General features: G+C 46.4%; 1 protein-coding gene across 3 annotated transcripts in view; it reads left to right on the forward strand.

Moving 5' to 3' along the window:
* Nucleotides 1-20,685, forward strand: part of AKAP7 (A-kinase anchoring protein 7) — a 1,276,362-nt gene that overhangs the window by 679,248 nt on the left and 576,429 nt on the right. For all 3 annotated transcript variants that reach the window (XM_069607402.1, XM_069607404.1, XM_069607403.1), the window contains exon 7: nucleotides 4,698-4,845. In XM_069607402.1, coding sequence (XP_069463503.1) covers nucleotides 4,698-4,845 — 148 coding nt within the window. The remainder of the gene's footprint in view (nucleotides 1-4,697; nucleotides 4,846-20,685) is intronic.

Consider the following 20,685-nt stretch of genomic DNA (forward strand, 5'->3'; position numbering starts at 1 on the left):
ATACCAAACATGTGTTCAGTGGATTACACTGAGTGGTTAAGCAGTTATACATTGACAGGATGTGTATGCGATCACACATGGTGACAGATTCAGCGTTTAATGTGATGTGGCCCCGCTCATCGTGTGTTCACATGTCATAATGTACCTAAATGGGTTATTGAGGCATCAGAGAAAATAGGCTGCAATTCTAGCCCTCAGGCTATTATGATTCAATTCAGTTTCCTATCCATGGAAGTCAGATGTGAATTTTCTGAATATGAAGATGTGTGCAGAAATGTTTAAACATATTGCATTCATTGATGTCTTGCACGACATTCTGTCTCATAAAATGTGGTGACATGCACAGTAATATGAAAATGATGCTACCAGGCATGCATTGAAGGCCATAAGAATAGGTAGCTTTAGGTACCATTGAGGCCAAACAAATCGAGAAATGGCGCTATATAAATTACGACTACAATACAATACTGCATTTCCCAAGTCCGTTAGCTTTTTTGAATCTGGCAATTTCGATTTGACCTTTTGAATCCGACCTGAGTGTCCGTCTTGGTAGGTTCGTGACCAGTTTGTTTTTCAGGTAAGACGGGGCAGACCCATGGATGCATCTGTATCAGCATCATAGCCTTAAATGCAATTCTTTCTTCGACGGCTAACCAGTGTAGATTCCTTGTACCCTCGCTTATGTGCTTTTTGGACTTTCTTTTAATGATCCTTACCGCATTATTTTGGATGTTTTGGTTATAATGCTACTGCTCTGCTTGAGTCTCTTGATGAATTTGTCCTTGAGGAAAGAAACATGTTGGACTCTTGTGTTCTACATGAAAATCTGATCAGTTATTGAAAGTAGCTGAACAAAGTTTTCTGTTTTTTTTATAAACAATTTGTATTAACTTTTGCTGCAACAAGTACATGAAGAAGTTATGCATCGCATAATAACTGGACAGATAGAAATAAATGTCCCAGCACCCCTTGTATGTACAATCGGAACCCTTAAAACCAAGAACGTACAAACAGTGCCTTCCGTTCCGTCCAAACAAGCAAGTCTCCTGAATTGTAGATTACATTGCTCTGCTGTGACATCTCACAGTCTCAGTTCTCCACACACTCAAGCTTGTCCATGCGTTTTGGACATAGTGTCCAAGGGCGCAAACATAGCCTGTGTTAAAACGTTCCATGATGTGACATCATTGCTTGTTTCCCTAAGTCCTAGGTACACAGCCCTGTGCCAGACCATAGTCTCTGCCAATGCCCATCTCTGCAGGTCCCCCCACCACGCTGCAACCCTAGGGTCTGCTGCTGACTTCCAAGACACCGCAATCCAGCACGCAGATAAGGTATTTCTTTTTTGTGAGGTGCCTTGCTCCTTTCTTGCGTAGAAACATTCCCAATAAACATGCCTCCAGGGGCCATGCAACTATATCTATACCTCCTCTAGACACTCTGTTCACGATCCCCTCCCAATACTTTCGGATATTCGGCAAGACTAAAACATATGAACAATGCCAGCATTTTCCTCTGCACACCTGGAGCAGTGCTGCCTATCTGCGCCCTTAAGATGGGAATTATTGTGAGGTGTCGGGTATGCTCTATCTGTAACGTACAATTGTGTGAGTTTGAACCTGGGATTTCTTGAAACCTTGTTGGGGCATAGCAAGACCCGTGTACATTAAGCATCTGAGAACGTCCTGTCAAAGCCTGTCTCCCACTTATTCTGTACCCCTACGTCCGATATACGAGCCTTGTCCAGGAGCAGCTCATAGAGTCTAGAAATCATGTGGCTGCCATCAGACATATCATACATTGCTTCTAGCAGGCATCCCTTTCTAGGACATCACAGAGTTCCGGCCACTTGCATTCCATCTCCCGTGTCAAGCTCAAGTGTAATAGGAATTGACCTCTGTGTATACCAGACCGTTCAACTTGTGCTGACAAGTCACCCAGCTTAACCACCCCATTACACTCCCAGTACTTCCTGATACCCTGCACACTTTGTGACCTCCTAGCCAATACAATAACCAGAGGAATGTGTGGGTTGAATGGATCCTCCACCCCCAAGAGTTTCCAGGCCCTGCACCACAGTCTCTTGCCCAGTGTCAGACAGGGCAGCACCCGATAAAGCCAAGACATGTGTACCCAAAAGACCTACTTCAGATAGTATTGCTCAACAGAGGGCTTCAATAGCGTGGTATCTAACGTTGGTTCATCTGCCAGCCAGCCCACTATAAACTGCAGCTGCCCCGCGAGGACGTATAATTCATAATGAGACATTCTAATCCCTCCAGCATCATAGTATGGTTGAAGTGTGCTTAAAGCCATTCTGTGTCTACCCCCGCTCCATAGAAATCCCCTAAGTATGGAGTCTAGCCTGTGGAAGAATTTCCTAGATATGTTGTACGGGACATTTATGAAATAGTATAGCAAGCGAGGGATGACCACCATTTTAAGGAGAGACACCCTACCCATCATTGATAAAGGCAGCCTACCCCAGAAGTCCATTGATTTCACCATCTTGTCCAGGGTGTCCTGTGTGTTAAGCTCATTCATAGTCTTGAAATTATGGCAAATGTTGTCACATAAGTATCTGAATGTGTCAAGGGACCATTGCAGTTCCAGGTTGGGAAGCTGGTCTCTTCTCAGCCTCCTCAATCCTGCCAACGGGAATAAGCACGACTTATCCCGGCTGATGGTAATGCCTGAGATTTCAGCAAAGCAGTCAAGAACATCTAACATGTACTGCAAATTTTTCTCGGGTCGTCGTATATAAAGCAGCATGTAATCAGCATACATGGAGATCACATGCGTCACTCCGTCTATATGAATGCCGGCATACGTGTATTTCTCTCTAAAAAATACCACAATCGGCTCCATTGCAAGCATAAAGAGCACTGGAGACAGCAGGCATCCCCATCTGGTACCCTTCTTAAGCTCCCATCCTGCAGAAATATGCCTGCTGGTTTTCACTCTGGCCTTAGGTGCGGTGTACACCAGCTTAACCCACCTTAGAAATTGTGAGAAACCTGAAGGTGTCTCACCCGCTAGTCTCCGGGGATCTGCCATCCAGGTGGCAGGACACGACCATCACTATTGGATCCACTTCCTGGGGGTGGACCAGTGCGGGAGGATTACCTGGGTGGTGGGTCTTCAGGGAGTGGAAGTGGGACACCGACGGGAGAGACGCAGTATCCCCTTATTTATGACTCCTCTTTCGCTGGACGAGACTTGGTATGCCCCCATGAGGAGGAACCCCAAATACCCAAGATCGTAATGGCCTCTTGTTAGCTTTTTATTCCCACTTGCAGTGGAAGTAAATAAACCACTTCTTAACATTCTTTATGGTAAACCCCCATCTATGACCTAGACACACAAAGCTCCAACAAAACCCTTTTTGCTCCTGCCATACCTTTATGTAAAACCGTTCTCTCATGTAAAAGCACTGAGAACGCTATGTGTCCAATGACACCCGTGGACTCCCATAATCACATAAGTACTGAGACGAGGAAGATGAAGTTGGTACAAGGTAACAGGAGCCCAAAGTTCAATGTGCAGATGGGTTGCTCTACAAAATCACCTGTGCCCAGGACATTTAAAAATGGCAACTGCACTACTGAAGGTGGCAGTGCAGGAGAAGACGTCGGTTCCTATGAAGAGACTTAAGAGTGCGAGAGACACCTACCAGTGTGGCGGAGAAGAGGAGTCCGCCGAGACAGAAGGAGAAATGCAGTGCGCAAGCAGGACTTGCCATGAAGATGCCGGGAGCTGCAAGAGAGTTCCTGGCTGTTCTGCAGCTCAAAGAGGCAGTGTTCTCCATACCGGGACCTGAAGGGAAGCAGCTGTGTGACCGCAGAGCCGCGAAAGAAGCCAGAACGACGTCTGCACAATCCAGAGTGGAAAGCGAGCGGGGAACCACGCTGCAGAAACGTGAACAGGACCTGAGATGTTGAAGAGAACTGGTGAGTAAATCCAAAGCAATTGGGTACTCCGGGGCATACTGGTGACCGTGCCAATGACAATTTGAATGTTTTGAGATTGCTAATACAGAAACTACAAGAAGATTGTTTGAATTAAGAAAATAGATAGCACAGATCCAAACCCCAACAAGATACAAATGCATGAGATGCAAGTGTGGGGCAAAGATTGAACGAACATTGAAGCAGAAAGATATACCGAGTCAAGAACAGTATATGCAATTTTGGTTATACAGAGGAAATGTGAAACACAAGTTCTGGCAAGAGAAAGATAGCAGGCACTTGAAACACAAGAGAAAGTCCTGGCAAGAGAGTACACCGGGCCATTGGAATTGCACAAAGAGTCCTGGCAGGGGAGTATACCAGGCGATTTGCAAAGCTACAAGACATACTAAAGAAGGACAGTTTTTGTTTTTTAGGTAGGGAAACTCCTCTTTAGAAAAGGATCAGAGAGGCATTTTCCCAATCCATTTTCATTTAAATTAAAGTCTTTAACCAAAAATATGACAACTTTGTATCTGGCTTTCATTTCTGACTTCTCACAACAGTCACTTCTAATTGGCACCCAGTAGTCATTTCACTGGATCCCGGTGCCCCTTTGTATTGTGTTGAGTTGTGTTTTCTGACCAACTAACATTTCTTCTCTTTGTTTGACATGAGTAAACCTGGAGATTAGAAATATGTTTGTGTTTCAATTATTTGTCTAATATTTTTTCTATTTGACATTTTCAGGGGTTGAAGAAAGTAGATTTAAAACTATATGAGGAGTTTTCAAACCACTACTTTGGAGAAGACTCTCTCACTAGCCTTGATCTGTGTTCTATGCAGAAGAAAAGGCAACCTAGTGGTTACTATCATTGTGAGTCCTCGATTGGTTTTGGTAAGTGATATATTATCCACAGTCATTGGTTATGAAAGTGGCTTAATATCGGATATTTATGTAATCATAGTTATCTGTTTAAAAAGTGGATTTATCTTTATTTGGGTCTTAGCATCGTAAAAATGTTCAATCAATCTGAATCTCATTGTTAAAAATGTGTACTCTAATTCAGTGTTAGAAGTGGTGATTTTAATTCAGAATGTATTTTAGTTTTCATTTTGAAGCACCTCATCTCTCTCCAAAGATCTGCTCTAGAATGGAAACACATTACTGTATTACAATTTCAGATGCATGTTATCCTCCACACATTCTAGAGTTAGATGTTTTCTTTACTCTTGGCAAGAATCTTGGGACAGTCATTGAAGGTCAAATTTGTTTTAAAAAATATGTATAATTTCAATTAAAAATTATGCAGCACTGTCACTTCAATTTTGAGGATACAGAAAATGCTTGGACGAATGGGAAGCCCTGCACCATCATCCGGTTTTCCACTTAATGTGGAGGATCTTTAAATGCAATCCCCTCAGATTCAGATTTTTCAGCTTCTTTAGCTAGTGTTGTATTCTTCCTTTAGAAGTAATTTTTAGCTGTGCCTTTCCTGATGCGCAGAAAAGCTGTCTGGAAAACGTTAATTCTGGAAAGTTCTCTTATCTGTTCCTTTCTGAGATGAGATGAATATAAGACCATATAAGAATATTGACATACGCAAAAGGAAATAGGCAATTTTCGGGTTCTCATTTATTAGGTATGTGTTGATTGTTATCCTGTCAGACAGCGGATCAACAATCGATTTGTACACTGTAATTCTGGTCTCAAAATGTGGGTTTATATGAATGTACACAATGCTGTTTGTATTAAGGACACAAAGGATAAATAGTCATCAACAAAAAGAGTGGGGTATAAGTAAATAGGAACATGTGGGACAGTCCGAAGGGCGTTGAAGGTTGCGCAAGGAAGCCCATGTAGACAGAAGAGACAAACCTCTCTTGTGTTTCAATCATACCAGCCGCCCTCCTGGGTGAACGCAGAGTTGGGGAGGTGTAGCTGTAATTGTGGTATCAGCCTTAACTTGAGGATCAAAGCCGCGAAAGAAGAAAATGAATTAACACTGCCGGTGAGTTGATGAAAGCAATGAAAGTCCAGTCTGTGTTAAATGAAACTTGACGGCAACAGTATCCGACGAATGAAAGTTGTGAGTGGGCCGATACAACACGAGAGAAAGCAAAGCATTGTAAAGAACGGTAAATTAAAGATACAAAACTCACACAGATGACTGCTCGAAGTGTCAGTCATTGACTGCTAAAGCCTTGCGGGAACATAAGGGGAAACTGAAGATAGGGAAGGTATCCAAGCCCTGTAAATCCCTGCCTGCTGGCCTTTCGATTGACAAGTCGAGAGGTGACTCTCCTCGTTGGAAGAAGTCCAAGCGGTCTCGCTCTAGGAGTGGTTCCCGCCACTCGTCCTCGTTGAGGCGGTCCAGGAAACGGCACCATCGGTCACCTTCCTCGTCCTCTTCGTCGGACGCATCCCCCGGGAGGATGGTATGCCCGTCCAAGTCATCGACCCCGGCAGAGTGGGATGCTTTCCGGGTGGCGATGATGAAAATGTTTGATAAACATGGCACTGTTCCGTCTGCACCTTCTGTCGAAGCCGGCAAGGTGCGTTCTTGGCCGGATACTCGCGCGCCTTCGAAACCCTGGTAAACTGCATGATAAACACCAGGAACCTTCGCAGCCCCGTTTAGACAAGGCTTCGAAAGATCACCCGAGACGTGCCAAGTCAAGGTCTTCATCTCCGGTAAAACTGGCGAAACCTTTGACACCCTCGAAGCCCTTGAAGGCATCGACGTCATCAGCGCCATGCCCGTCGGGTGCGCCTGTCGGGTCTTCAACCCCGGTGGGGCCCTCAATGCCGTTGATGCCTTTTTTCGATGCCGATGCTGTTGGCGCCATCAACGTCAATTTTGCCAGTGAAGGTCCCTGTGCAAGTGGACTCACCGAGGAAGGCTACTGCTAAGTCTTTGAGGCCTGTGACTGATCAGATGTTCACTCCTCTCCCGAGGAAAGATTTTTTTAGGTCTTTTTTTAGGTCCCTCGCTGACATTTATGAGGTGGAGGAACAATCTGATGAAGAGGTTGTCCCTTTTGGTCTCCACTATGGGACCCTTAATGCTCCTGATTGTCTCATTTCAGAGGAGAGTCGGATGTAGGATCTTTGTCAAACCTTGCCCAATGCCAGTGGTATTCACACTTCCCCCGGGCTGGAGTTCGGCAAACGGGACCCAGGGCAGTATGCCGACTCCTCATATCAAAGACTCATGTCTAGAGTTGTGGAGTATCTGGGCTGGTCCAGGCCTCCTGTGCACTCTGAGCAAGATGACCTTACGGATATTTTGGGTCAGGGTCTGTCTACCGACCCTGTGTTGCCATTTCATATGGTTTTGCAGAAAAGGGTGGCTGCAAATTGGGATACCCCAGAGGCTACTCCGGCAGTGAACAAGTTTCTGATGAAGAAAAAGTGGCAGAAAAGGCCAGCAGGATACAGCGCATAGAACGGTAACTTATGTGGCTGTGATAGGGCTGCGGCTGAGAGCTTGAGTAGGAGCCTGCCAAATTCCCACTGGAAATTGGAATTAGAGAAAGAAAGGGTTTGCTCTCAAACTGCGCACACACATAGAATAATAAGCAATTGCAAATTAAATGAGTGGTTTTAATCAGAATTGGTGCAGCCTGACACGTGTTTCGAGCTTCCCGCTCTTCTACTGAGGCTTAATCTTGGCTAGTGTGTATTTTGAATACAAAGGTAGAAGTTGAGTAATCTGACAAAGTTAGGCGTGGGCTCCCATTATTTTGCAGTTGCACGAATGAATTTTCAGTAAATTATTATCTTGCAGTACTTTCACTGCTATGTGGGGAACTGGAGCCAGTTCCCCACATAGCAGTGAAAGTACTGCAAGATAATAATTTACTGAAAATTCATTCGTGCAACTGCAAAATAATGGGAGCCCACGCCTAACTTTGTCAGATTACTCAACTTCTACCTTTGTATTCAAAATACACACTAGCCAAGATTAAGCCTCAGTAGAAGAGCGGGAAGCTCGAAACACGTGTCAGGCTGCACCAATTCTGATTAAAACCACTCATTTAATTTGCAATTGCTTATTATTCTATGTGTGTGCGCAGTTTGAGAGCAAACCCTTTCTTTCTCAAGTTTCTGATGAAGAAATACTACCCATCCAGTAGCGACCCTTGGCTACTTGTTCACTCACCCCATTCCAGAGAGTTTGGTGGTCCAGGCAGCCACAGCTATCTCGAAGCAGGCGACAGACCCTACAATCCCTCCTGATAGGGACGATAAGTGTATGGGTGGATGGGCACGCAAGGTGTTTTCTGCTTGGAGTATGAGGTTAAAATTGGCTAACTCTACTTGTGCCTTAGCAAAATGTTCGCACACTCTATGGAATTGCATTTCGTTAGCAGCTGAACATATTCCCGAAGGGGAAGAAAGGGATGGTTTTCTGGCTATTGTTCAGGATGGCAAGGATGCCATGTGTGAATCCCTTCAGTCTGGGTTGGATACTGCGAATAGTGTCAGCAGGTCCATGGCTACGAGCACTGTGATGCGCAGGATTGCGTGGTTGAGGAAGTCGGGTTTTGCACCGGATGTGCAGGCTCGTCTTCTCAACATGCCCTTTGACAGGTCTCATCTTTTTAGCAGCAAGGCTGACGAGAGCCTTGAGAAGTTGCCGACCTCGAAGGCAGCTGCCAAGTCTTTGGGCGCTGCTGTTAGGCAACCCCAGTCTTTTCGTCCTAGGGGGACAACAGTGGAGGGGTCGATCTTTCGTTTCTACTCCTCATTTGGAAGGGCGAGAGGAATGGCCAATCAGAGGGGCCAAAGTAAGTTTCCTCGTGTTGGACGAGGTAGGGGTGCCAAAGCCGCTCAGCCTGCAGCCTCTTTGCTGTCACGCACTGCAGCAGCCGCTTCAAAACCGCTCAGAGTCCTTGAGTGACAGTTCACCGGTAGGGGGCAGGCTGTCTCAGCATCTAGAAGAGTGGCAAGACATTACTTTGGATGCCTGGGCTCTGGAAACAATTAAACACAACTACTGCCTACCTTTTCTTTGACGGCCTCACGACAATCCACCGGGAAGCACTCTTTGAAGATTCTGGATCCGCTCCTTGTGCAGGAAATATTGACCGTGCTGGAGAAAGGCACTATAGAACCAGTGCCTGTGGCGGAGAGGAACAAGGGTTGGTATTCCCTGTATTTTTTTATTCCCAAAAAGGACGGAGGACTGAGACCCATCTTGGACTTAAGGTGCTTGAACAAGTTCCTCAGGAAGGACCCGTTCAAGGATCACTCTTTCTCAGATCCTTCAGGCCCTTCAGCTTCAGGATTGGTTGGTGTCATTGGATCTGCAGGATGCTTATTTTCGTGTGCCGATCCATCTCTAGCACAGCAAATACCTGAGGTTCGCAGTTGGTGGCATGCACTATCGGGTCCTACCATTCGTGTTGACCTCTTCCTGAGGGTCTTCACCAAGCTCATGGTGGTGGTGTCAGCGCATCTCAGGAGAGGGGGGTTCACGTGTACCCCTACCTGGACGATTGGCTGATCAGGGCACGTTCTCCCGAACAGGCCTTGGATCATCTCAGGGTCACCTGCCACTCCCTTCACAAACTGGACTTCTCCCTCAATTTCAAGAAGTCAAATATGACACCTTCCCAACAGCTCCAGTAAATCGGGGCTGTGTTGGACACTTCCTTGGGGAAGTGCTCGCCACCCAAGGTGAGGTCTCAATACATTCTCCAGATGGTCACCAAGTTTCAGCATGTCCAGAGTCATCTGGCTTTCGAATTCTTGAAGTTGCTCGGCCTCATGGCTTCCTGCATTTTTCTGGTGCCAGAGGCCCATCTGAGAGTGAGATCCCTTCAATGAGCTCTCAAGACACAATGATCTCAGTTCTCGGGCAGGATGTCGGGTCTCATTCGGATTCCCTTCCGGGTCTCGCAGGATCTTCTGTGGTGGGCCTGCAAAGGAAATCTCATGAAAGGAGAACCTTTTTTGGCAACCGTGGCCGGAAGCAACCGTAGTGACGGATGCTTCCTTCACAGGGTGGGGGGCTCACACCAATGATCTGACCATCAGCGGTCGTTGGTCTCCATCGGAGTCCAAACTACACATCAATCTTTTGGAGCTGAGAGCAATCAGGCTAGCACTGAAGGCTTTCCTGCTGTCTGTACAGCGGAGGAATGTCCTGATAATGACGGACAACACAGTGGCCACGCATTACCTCAACAAAAGAGAAGGTGTAGGGTCACTACCACTCTGCAGAGAGGCGATGTAGCTCCGGTTCTGGGCAATTCAAGAGGGAATCTCTCTAGCGGCGGTGCATCTAGCCGGATAGGAGAACACGGCAGCGGACAATCTGAGCAGGCAGAGCGCAGTCTTCCATGAGTGGGAGTTAGCTCAGGAAGTCCTTCATGATATCTTTGCCCTTTGGGGAACCCCGCAGGTGGACCTGTTCGTGACTGGTGCCAACCGGAAGTGCGAGAGGTACTGCTCAAGGGAATTTCCTCTGAGAGGAGCTCTGAGGAATACGTTGGAGGAACATCAAGTCGAAAGAACGTTACCAGTTGATAAGTAACTTGTTCTTCTTTCCTGGTATACTCGCCTGCCAGGGGTACTTTCTACTGATCCCTTTCCTGGTTTACTCTCCTTCCAGGAAGATAAACGCCTACAACTACAAGTGATTTCAATGGCAACATTTGTTCCAGAGTTCTCCCCATCAGTATCCTTTGTTTGGAGGGCTGAACAATGGCTGCCTCTTTATATAGTGTCTGGGTTCTTACCAATGTGGGTACTGGTTCCCCAAACTGGTATCCCAAAAGAGGAGGATTGCACCCAGGTTGCCTCCTTACTACTTCTTGATAGCCCTTTGGCTGTTGTAAATGGTCACTGTGGGTTCGGCCGAATGTCCTGCTCGGAGCGCCCCGTGGTCACCTTTAGTAAGCATCAGGCAAACTCACCGGTCTTCTTTGGCATCTCTACTGCTTCTGTGGTGGACCTTCTCCGTTCCACTGCCTCTTTTGAGACACCTCAAGGTGTCTTACCCGTTAGTCCCCTTGGGTCTGTCATCCAGGTGGCCAGGACACAGCCATCGCTTTTGGATCCAGTTCCTCAGGGGTAGATAAGTGCAGGAGGATCACTTGGATGAGGGGTCTTCAGGGAGTGGAAGTTGGACAGCTGACAGGGAGACGTGGTATCCCCTTCCCTGTAACACCTTTTCCCCATCCTACCAAGCAGGATACTTAGAAAATCCACCTCTCCCCCTTTTCTGACACACACACTTTTCCCCAAACAACTCACTGTGAGAGAAAACTGACTAACACAAGAGCCGTACACCTGACGTGTTGCAATACTAACGGCCAGGCAGGATCAGACCATTACTGATCATTACACACACCTGACTTCCATCACACTTCCCCACACGGATAAAAGGTGGAGCACAAACGCACACTCTGAGCAAGGCAAAGCACACAAGGAAGCAGTAGTACCAAGATGGCAGTTTAATACAAGGAGAAAGATGGCAAGACCAAAAGGGTTGCAAGGAGCGAAGTGCCCTTGATCTTTTCAGAGGAGGACTGTTACTTTCATGAGCCTTCGAGAATAAGAAGTGTAAGACCCAGAATCAAAGCTGAAGAAACCTGCATTGTGTGTCGGAGGTACCCTGGGCTCTCCTGCGTCGATAGCCAAGGCGGGGAGGATCGTTTTCCGCCATGGTACTGTCCTTGGCTCCTACAACAAAGCAGCACCAGTAAAGTCAGCACAGCCGGTGATTTGGGGAGACTGATACCAGACTAGTCTGTGTTGAAGCCAAGGTTGCAAGCGGGAACGATATATACATAAAACTGAAGTGTGTGAAGCGTATGTGACACGCAACACGAATTTAATTAAATAGCAGATGAGTGAATGTACTTTTGAAGCCAAGACAGATACCGTAGACAGAGTGGTCCGGCGCCACGTGGGTGCTCATTCAAAAGGTCTCTGTTCGGTATCCAACTGTAAGGTGGCAAATGTAAAAAGGAATTGTGAAATTGAAGTGGTCCTGCAATGGGTAAAGCCAAACCCTGTGCACATTCGAAAGTCTTTGATAGTTGATGCTAACTGAAATTGGTCCAAACCTGACTGAGGGAGACTAACTGTATTAAGAAGGGGATCTGAGCCTGGCTGAGGGGGATCCGGTGGGAACCGTAAATCACCCGAGAAAGAATATCCTACGAACATTGTGTTGATGCCACCATTATTGGTACACAGCGAGACTGCGCGGAGCCAGGGGATGGGGATTAGCCACCTTTTGATGACTTTCCCTTGCTCATACAGGCAGTGCTTGGGGAAGACAGGTCCAGATTGGAATGGAGAGTTTCCCAATCGGGATTTGAACAGGGGACAGGAAGCAGGAAGTGTGGGTTTACCGGTTGAGGTCAGAGGTGGAGGACAACCAAGAGACCAGCAGGAGGAAGGAGGGGAAGTGTGGCTTGTGAAGAGTTGTGGAGCAGGTGAGGAATTGGCTTAGGAGTGATGATGGTTCTGCAGTTTTAAGTGTGCGTGCCTGTGAGACGAATGAGTAGAGAAGACAGTATAAGGAGCAAAGGTGAAGTGAATTGGCCTGAGTGAAAGGAGCATGTTTGAGTAGTAGTGGAGGGAGGAGGAGAGTAGTTGTGGTGGGAGGAAGAGAGTAGCAATGATGGAAGAAGGAGATTAGTAATGGTGAGAGGAGGAGAGTAGTAGTGGGGGAAGGGGAGAGTAGTTGTGGTGAAGGAGGATAGTGGAAGTGGCGGGGCGAGGAGAGCAGTAGTGATAAGAGGAGGAGAGTAGTAGCGGTAGTAGGAGGAGAGTAGTAGTGTGGAGGCGGGAAGCAGTGGTGGGAGAAGGAGAGGAGTAGCAGAGAAGCGCAATGGGAGGAGAAGTAACATCAAAGGGTGGATCTGGTATATTTGGTTGGCAGCCGACTCAACACGGCTGTTTCCCTGCATTACCAGATGCATTTGTATGGGGCAAGGGTGCATTTATTTTATTTATTTAGAGATTTGTATAGCACACCTAAGCCTGAGGCATCTGGCCTCATACCGCCATTCTACTCCACACCCCTTCACCGAACCCATACTTCTCTTAAATATTAAAAATGTATACCCTAATCAAACACCCCTTTAAAAATACAGTGAAAATATTTGTTAAATGTCTGTGAAAAAATGCAAGAAAAAGGCTGCTCCAAATTGGGCCAGTACCAAGCAGTAGGAAGAGTGGAACATGAAAGGGAGAGAAGATTGGTGGGTGGAGAAAGGTGGAGGCGGGGAGTGAGAGTAGGAGGTTGGAGGTGAGCGTGGGCTTGACTGAATCAACTTTAATCTAACAGAATAAGTGTAAGGCGCTATCTCTGTTCTATTCGAACACTAATCTTTGGCTAGAGAAGGGAAATATAGGCAGTCCTTGAGGAAGTTTAGATAGCCTGCATTGAAGGAGCCATCATCAGCAGAAACCAGACCTTAGACAGTAGTGGTCAACCTTCGGTAGTACTAAACAGGTGGTATGGACACTTGGGCTACGGTGGCAGGTCCAAAATAAGGCGACAGACAGAGGGACCACTCTAGGCCCCACAAAACAATAGACACTCTTGAACTGTCTTGAAGACTCAGTGATTTCTGTTTCACCTGTGACATATGACACAGAAGACCAAACAGGTGAAAACTGTTTACAGCAACACAGGATTGGTTGGGCTACTTTAGAAACTCTGTGCTTAAAAGTACATAAGGTAACTTTCCAGGGCCACCAACCCCCAGCGTGTCACTCAAAGCAGCTAGCTGTGCTGGATTTTTGCATTTGGATTTGTGCTGGACCTTAGGTGGAAGATCTAGAGGCTGAAATTACTTCTGATCCAAAGGGTGACTCCCAAAGAAGGGACAGGGAGTACAGATACCCATTTGCTGAAGGCCACTGGTGCCTTCCAAAGTGTCACCCATTATGCTCTGGGAGCCTCCATATCCACTGACATACACACAAAAACATGTGTGGCAAAACAACAAAGACAAATAAGGAGTACCAGGTGCGCACATTCAGCAGGCGCAAAAACACAAATTGTATCTCTGGCACTGGCTGGCGCATCCAAGCCACAGGCTCACGAAAGTAAACCCTGTTTAGAAAATGGTGAAACAAACAAATGGCATCTCAAAAATTGCCTCAATACGATTGCACTTAAATAATCTTTTGTGGGTGCAGAATGGATCCACCGCACCAAACAGACCCATGGTGGCAAAAGGACCCATTCCACTGAAAGGGCTTGTCACAGAAATAGCTCATGGCCAGCAAGACAAGAAAATACCCATGGATTAAGGAAGCGATGTAGGACATCTAAACAGCACATGAGAAGCAAGCCGATGAGAAGTACCTGTGCTAAGAACAAGAGTCAGAGGAACAACGGTACATGTCATCCACTCAGAAGTGCATACCTGTATGGAGTTTAACCATGCACAACAAACCCCATCAAAAGACAAGGAAATGCTTTTTTCATGGGGCTTTTAGAAACGTTAATAAATTAATAAAATAACTTGCGAGGGTACAGAAAAAGCATATTCTGCTCAAGCATCAAACCTATTAAGATACCTAAAGTGCACACACACGCAGTGCCCCTTACACAATCAGAGGAAAAAGGATACTTCACTGAAGAGGAAACCACATACAGGATGAGGCAGAAAGAGTCTGTCACAGAAAGACCATGGATTCTCCAGAGAATGCAGAACCTGCTTCACTCTCACCCCCAATTATTGATCAGACGAAATATCATGAAATCTTCACAAAGTGGCAACTAAATTTCAACTTAACATGCAGGACGCCTAATCAAGTCATCCTAGCACATGGACATGGAGATGTGCTATACCAGCATTGACATCTGATTGCCATCAGACCGGAAGAGCAAACTAATTCATATGGTTGTGTAAACGTTTGCCACCACGGGAATATATAATAAATGCATTGCTACTACACTTCTTGCATGCTATGATTGTTCTAAATGGGAAGACATTGAAGCACTTTTAAAGGGACTTCTAGAAGAGGCTGCTGCACAAGCACAAGTGATTTTACAAGTGGGCCAAATTGCATCAAACACCATAAATAAAACACATGTGGATGATGGAGAAACTGCAGATAAACAGGCAGATCAATGGCGTTTCCTCAACTTTTTTTGGCAGAATTACATTTGACAATTTTTAAAATAGTTTTTCTTTACCCTTTTTGCCATTTCATGCCATAAAAGGCATGGTGAAATCCCTTGCACCCTTCCTTGGCTATCACTTCAGACCCCCCTGTCTTTGTGTTATGTTATGTTACGTTTATATAGCACCTTATGTACCATTGGTATGATCTCAAGGCGCTGGTAGGTTGAATGCCCTCAGGAAACGAAGTTCAAGTCAGTAGAGAGAGAGAGAGAGGGGGAGAGAGAGTCATAAGGTGCGTGTGAGCACCGGATATGTGTGCAGCGGTGTTGCATTCCTGTGATAGCTGCTTCTTAGCGGTAGGTGTGGTGGTTGGGAGATCAAGAGTATGTGTTTGTTCTGGCAGGTTGTTATCCAGACTGATTCTGGCTGTGTTAGGCCTGAGGTGAACGCCTAGGCTGGAGGGGGTGTAATCAGCTGTGTTTAGATAGGATGATGGGGAGTGTGAGGCAAGTGATGGTATGACAACAGCTATACCGAATGGTGTCATAGTATCGCTGTGTTCTAGTTGAGTGGTGGTGTAAAGAAAGAGTAAGCGTGGGGATGTGATAAGGTGGTTTATTTTGAGATCGAGCACACTCCAGTAGTTCCATGCACTTCAGCCGTACCATGCACTCCGACCGTTACATGTATTCCAACCATTCTATGCACTTCAACCATTCTATGCACTTCAACCATTCCATGCACTCCAACCATTCCATGCACTCCCACCGTTCCATGCACTCCCACCGTTCCATGCACTCCAACCATTCTATGCACTCCAACCATTCTATGCACTCCAACCATTCTATGCACTCCAACCATTCTATGCACTCCAATCTATACATGTTATTGCTTCATCATCCAGTCTGCTCATTTCCACGTTATATGTTCTGCATCATCCATCCACCTCCCTGACCCGTTTCATATACCCAGTTTCGCTCGTTTCATCCGCATACGTCATCCGTTCATCCACCCACTTCATCTGTTTCACCCTCTTCACCCGTTTCATCCACACACTTTTTCCGTTCCACCCACTTCATCCGTTCCACCCGTTTCATCCACACACTTTTTCCATTCCACTCACTTCACCCGTTCCACCCACTTCACCGGTTCCACTCACTTCACTGGTTCCACCCACTTCACCGGTATCCATTTTACCGGTTCCACCCATATCACCGGTTCCACCCATTTCACCCTTTCCATCTACATACTTCATCCATTCATCCACCTACTTCGTCCGTTCTACTCACTTCACCCGTTTCGTCCACACACTAATGCAAAACTACCATTTATCTATTTTGCAGTTTAAAACATGCAGCAAATGTAATTCGGACAAATGGTTGGTTGAAAAAGGTGGGCAATGCCACAGAGGCTGCCACTGCTTTGGTTATTAGGGGATACCCATGGCTCAGACTTAACCACCAAATCCTTCAACAGAAGTGCTAATCTTTCCATTAGGTGGATTTACAGAGGACTGCCATGCAAAGGTTACCAAAGCTCATTTTTTTAAAATTTGATTTAATTGTATCTACAATTTTTTTCAAAATAAATAAAAGTAAGAACGTTCCCAGCGCAAATTATTGTCCTTGCGCATTTTTAAGAAACCAGTCTTTGCGAATCCATTGAGTTTCTTGCTTTGACAAATTCATGTTAGGACTCTTCGACTGTGTGTTTATGGTCAATAAGAGATGGCTCTTCTCGATGCTAAATTAGTTTTGTTCTCCAGATCGATGTTTTTGAAGAAAGAGGCGACCGCCAACACGCTTCTTGTGTCCTCTCCTTCATTAAAGGCCGTCCACCAGTTGTCCTCAGTTAAAGTAGTGAATGTTTGCATTATTTTTCCTAGGAAAACTGATCTTGCACGCTGTGTTCCTTCACATTCCAAGGGAAGGTGGCGACTTGTTTCCACTTTCCCCAAGGATTTGCAATATCGACATATGTTCGTTGTTGAACGCTTCCTTATGAACTGAATTTCATTCGTTTTCAGTTGGTTCAAAGGGAATCTCAGGAATGATCTACCTAAGCTTTTATCCGGGAACTTTTGCAGGTAGCCTCTCGTATCATTTAGTTTTTTAGGTGTTGTTGGAAAGTGTTTAGTCAGACTGTAAGTGTTCGCCGTATCCTCAGTTCGAATCCAGTCTGATTCAAAGAGTTTCTTAGATACTTTGTCTGGATTTGATTTAAGTAGTTCTTCCGTGACATCTAGTTCCTCCAGGCGGCTTGTGTTTCTCAGCTTCCAGTTTTTCAGTGCCTGGATGTTACCAGATATCATTTCTCTGTTCACCAAATCCAGAGCTATTGGTTTGTTGTCCAGTAAAACTTTACGGTACAGCATTAACATGTTTCTCTACATAACAGCCTTCAACAATGACAGACATAGTTTGCTCCTTAAAAGTGCCATTGGTGTAGATTGAGCCAAGTTGAGAACGTTCTTCCAAAAGAAGCTCTCTAGTTTGTTCCAGAGTTATTCCGGCAGTAGGAACATTGCATCAGCTCCATATAGAATCGACGACGCCACCTTTGATCTATAGAAGCTAATGACTGCCAGTAGCAAGAATTTTCCATACTTTTTATGTTTGCGTAGTTAGCGTAGTTGCGTAGTTAGCGTTTTCACTTTTGTCCATAGTAAGTTTTGCATGGATGTTTCCACTGGGGTTGTACACATCATAGCTCCCAAGTATTTAAAGGCATTTACCTTTTCCAGTTTTGAACCTTCTGCGAACCAATTCAGTTTACTGTGCTTCTTCTTTCCGAGTCCCTCCCAGGATATTACCTTGGTTTTTTCATCATTCAGCCGTAGGTTGTTCAACTTCAAGTATCCAATCAAGTTTGATAGTTGTCTTTGGAGTCCAATTGGAGTCTTGTTGAGCAGGATAATATCATCTGCGTATAAGAGGCGCAATATCTTTGCGCCCGATCGTTGGTGGAAAACTCCTTACATCAGATTTGTAATCCACGTAGTCAGCGATGTAAGCATTATATAATGCAGGTGCCCGGGGGCAGCCCTGCTTCACTCCCCTGGTGGTAGATATTTCCTTTGACAACGAGGACTCTTGTCCCAGTCTTATTTGCATCGAAGTTGTCTGGTATAAGTGTTAGGAAAGATTTCGTAATTGTAGGTAATTTTCCTTCCATGTGGCAACCCCTAAACTTTTTGCTGTTGTTTTTCACCTTGTTCTCGACTTTGCCAGAGAAGTCCAGCCTTCTGCCGCACTCCTCTGGGCTTTCGCTCCATTCTTACGGGGAAACTGACATGCCCTTAAGACAGTCAGTACCGGGAAACGCTGCTTTCCGTAGTTTATTTTATCATGTTGCGGCTTTCGTGCAACATGACACAAGAGGGCACTGTAAGCTAAGTTACTGCTCCCTTGGGTCTCTAGCCTTCTACAGGCCCTAGATACTCTTTTAGGATTGTAACTGATCGGTGCAAGTGATTCACGGACGGGAATGGTGGCAGCGATCGCTTCTTGTGTTTTAAGCTCCTTTTGGCGTTTTAAGCGCGTTTCTCGCGCTTAGCCCAAAATGGTGGCCTGGCTCCCAAAATGGCCAGACCACGAGGCTCCTTTGTCCTGTCCGCTGACCGTCTTGCTCCCTTCACCTTCCCCAGGTCGAGCCGACCCGGGGCCTTCCTTATTTGGGCATGTACTTTCCCGCGAAACACGGATGCTTTCGCGGGCTTCTACATGCCTGGTATGTGCCTCCAGGATGTGGGCTGGGATGTCTGGTCCCAATACACATCCTGGGTGCCAGAGAGTCTAGGGTGGTGTGAATGCCTGGGACCACCGTGGTCCGTGATAGGTCCACAAATGGTGTGAGTGTTGATGAGCGGATCTCCCATTGGGTCCCCTCCGTTTTGGCGCGAAGGGAACCGTGGATAAGAGGGGGCTGGAAACACCACTACGAGGTCGATCTCCTGAGTTCTCACGAATGAAGGAATACAGGAGCCAAGTATCCTGCAACCAAGAAGCTGAACCGAGGAATCGCTGGTGACCCGCTGAAGGACTGCTCCTCTGCACTGCTGTCGCCTTGTGAAACCCTTTTCACCTTTGATCGAACCAGAAGGCCTGTACTCGTAGTTCGACCCTTGGAATAGCGGGGACAGCTATTCTCGGTATCTTCACCATCTCCTGCTAGTAAGCCTTCGGAAGCGTCTCTGGGCCATCCAGCAGACTGACCAGCCTACACAGGAGTCTTGCTCTGTAACCGCTGCCAGGTTGTGTAGTATTTCGAGTCCTTGTCACTCTCACACGATTCGTACACTTAGCGTTCCCAGGTCTGAAGTGAGTAGTGTACATTTGGCTCAGATACACACGGCCGCTCCGTTGCCCTGCTGTGGTAACAAACTGTGCGGGTTCCTTCGTTTGGGACGTCTTTCACTCAACTCTGCTGCTGCAGACTCAACACGACGAGGAGACGTCCCCTGCTCTTCTGAACCTGCCAGCGACTGAAACTGACGCAGAGAAGCCTGGGTCTGCTTGCATCGGGGACCGGTGAGTAGCATAGCTAGGAACTGGTCGCCCTCCTGCAGGAGCCCATAGCTTTTCCCCGCTGTGTCAATACAGCACACCTTTCCGTACTCGCGCTCTGCTTCTGCCCACAGTGGAGGCTGCGCTTGAGTCGCGGAACACTGTTCTTCTTCATTTGTGCACTAAACTGAACTGCCTGATTTCCCTCGAAGAGACTCCCCTTTCGCCCGTTGGCACCAGCGTGTGCAGGTACTTTTGAGCACAAGGCTCCACTCTTCGTAGGGCTCGGACTTCCTTTTAGTTAGGTGCCTCTGAAGGCGGACTGGGTCTAAGCTATTTCGCACTGCCTGTTTTCCTTCCCTTTTAGGTGGACTACACATTTCGTGCATCTAACGCTTGAGACTTGTTTGTATTTGTATATATATTGTATTGGTATGGTATGTGTTGGTTTACTAGAGTTGTATTGTGATTTCTCGCTACGGTCATTGTTTTAAAGGCCTTGGAATAAATGTGTATATATTTTTAATATAACACCTGTTTGGAGTAGTTTGTAAGTGTCCTTGCTTTGTGTGCTCATTGCGGGCTTTCAGTCACCCTCACCCCTCTTGAGACCTAGTCTTGACCGCCGCGATCGCTACCCTGATTGGTCTGGCTTGTCCAGAGGTTACCCTGTTCCAAGTAATTAGGTTGGCCTTCTGAACTTCTGCGCCGCCAGGACAGAGTTCAGAAATCCGTCTTAACAATAAGGACTGGATCGGGCCCAGTATTGAGCCGGGGCATTTCATGGCTTCCAGTTTTTCCTGCAGCAAGTCTCTATTGACCTGGTGCCATGTATACAGGTTGTCCCTCTTGCCTGGCTTTGGCTTTGATTGTAGTCAGCGTTAGGATGTTAATCGATGTTCCAGCGTTCTTAACAAATTCCGTCTGGATTTTGGATCGCCACGAAATTCCGATTTGAGCCAAGCTTGAAATGCTTCCAAGGCAAGCCCGCCGAAGATTTTCCCGATTACATCCAATAGTGATATGGGACGGTAGTGGCACGGGTCCTCTCTGTTTCCACGTTTGAAAATTGGAACCACTATAGCTTTTCTCCAGGAAGATGGTATATTTTGTTCCTGGTTACA

This window comes from Ambystoma mexicanum, chromosome 4q (assembly GCF_040938575.1).
Source record: "Ambystoma mexicanum isolate Mex_15411 chromosome 4q, UKY_AmexF1_1, whole genome shotgun sequence".
Lineage (NCBI taxonomy): Eukaryota > Metazoa > Chordata > Amphibia > Caudata > Ambystomatidae > Ambystoma > Ambystoma mexicanum.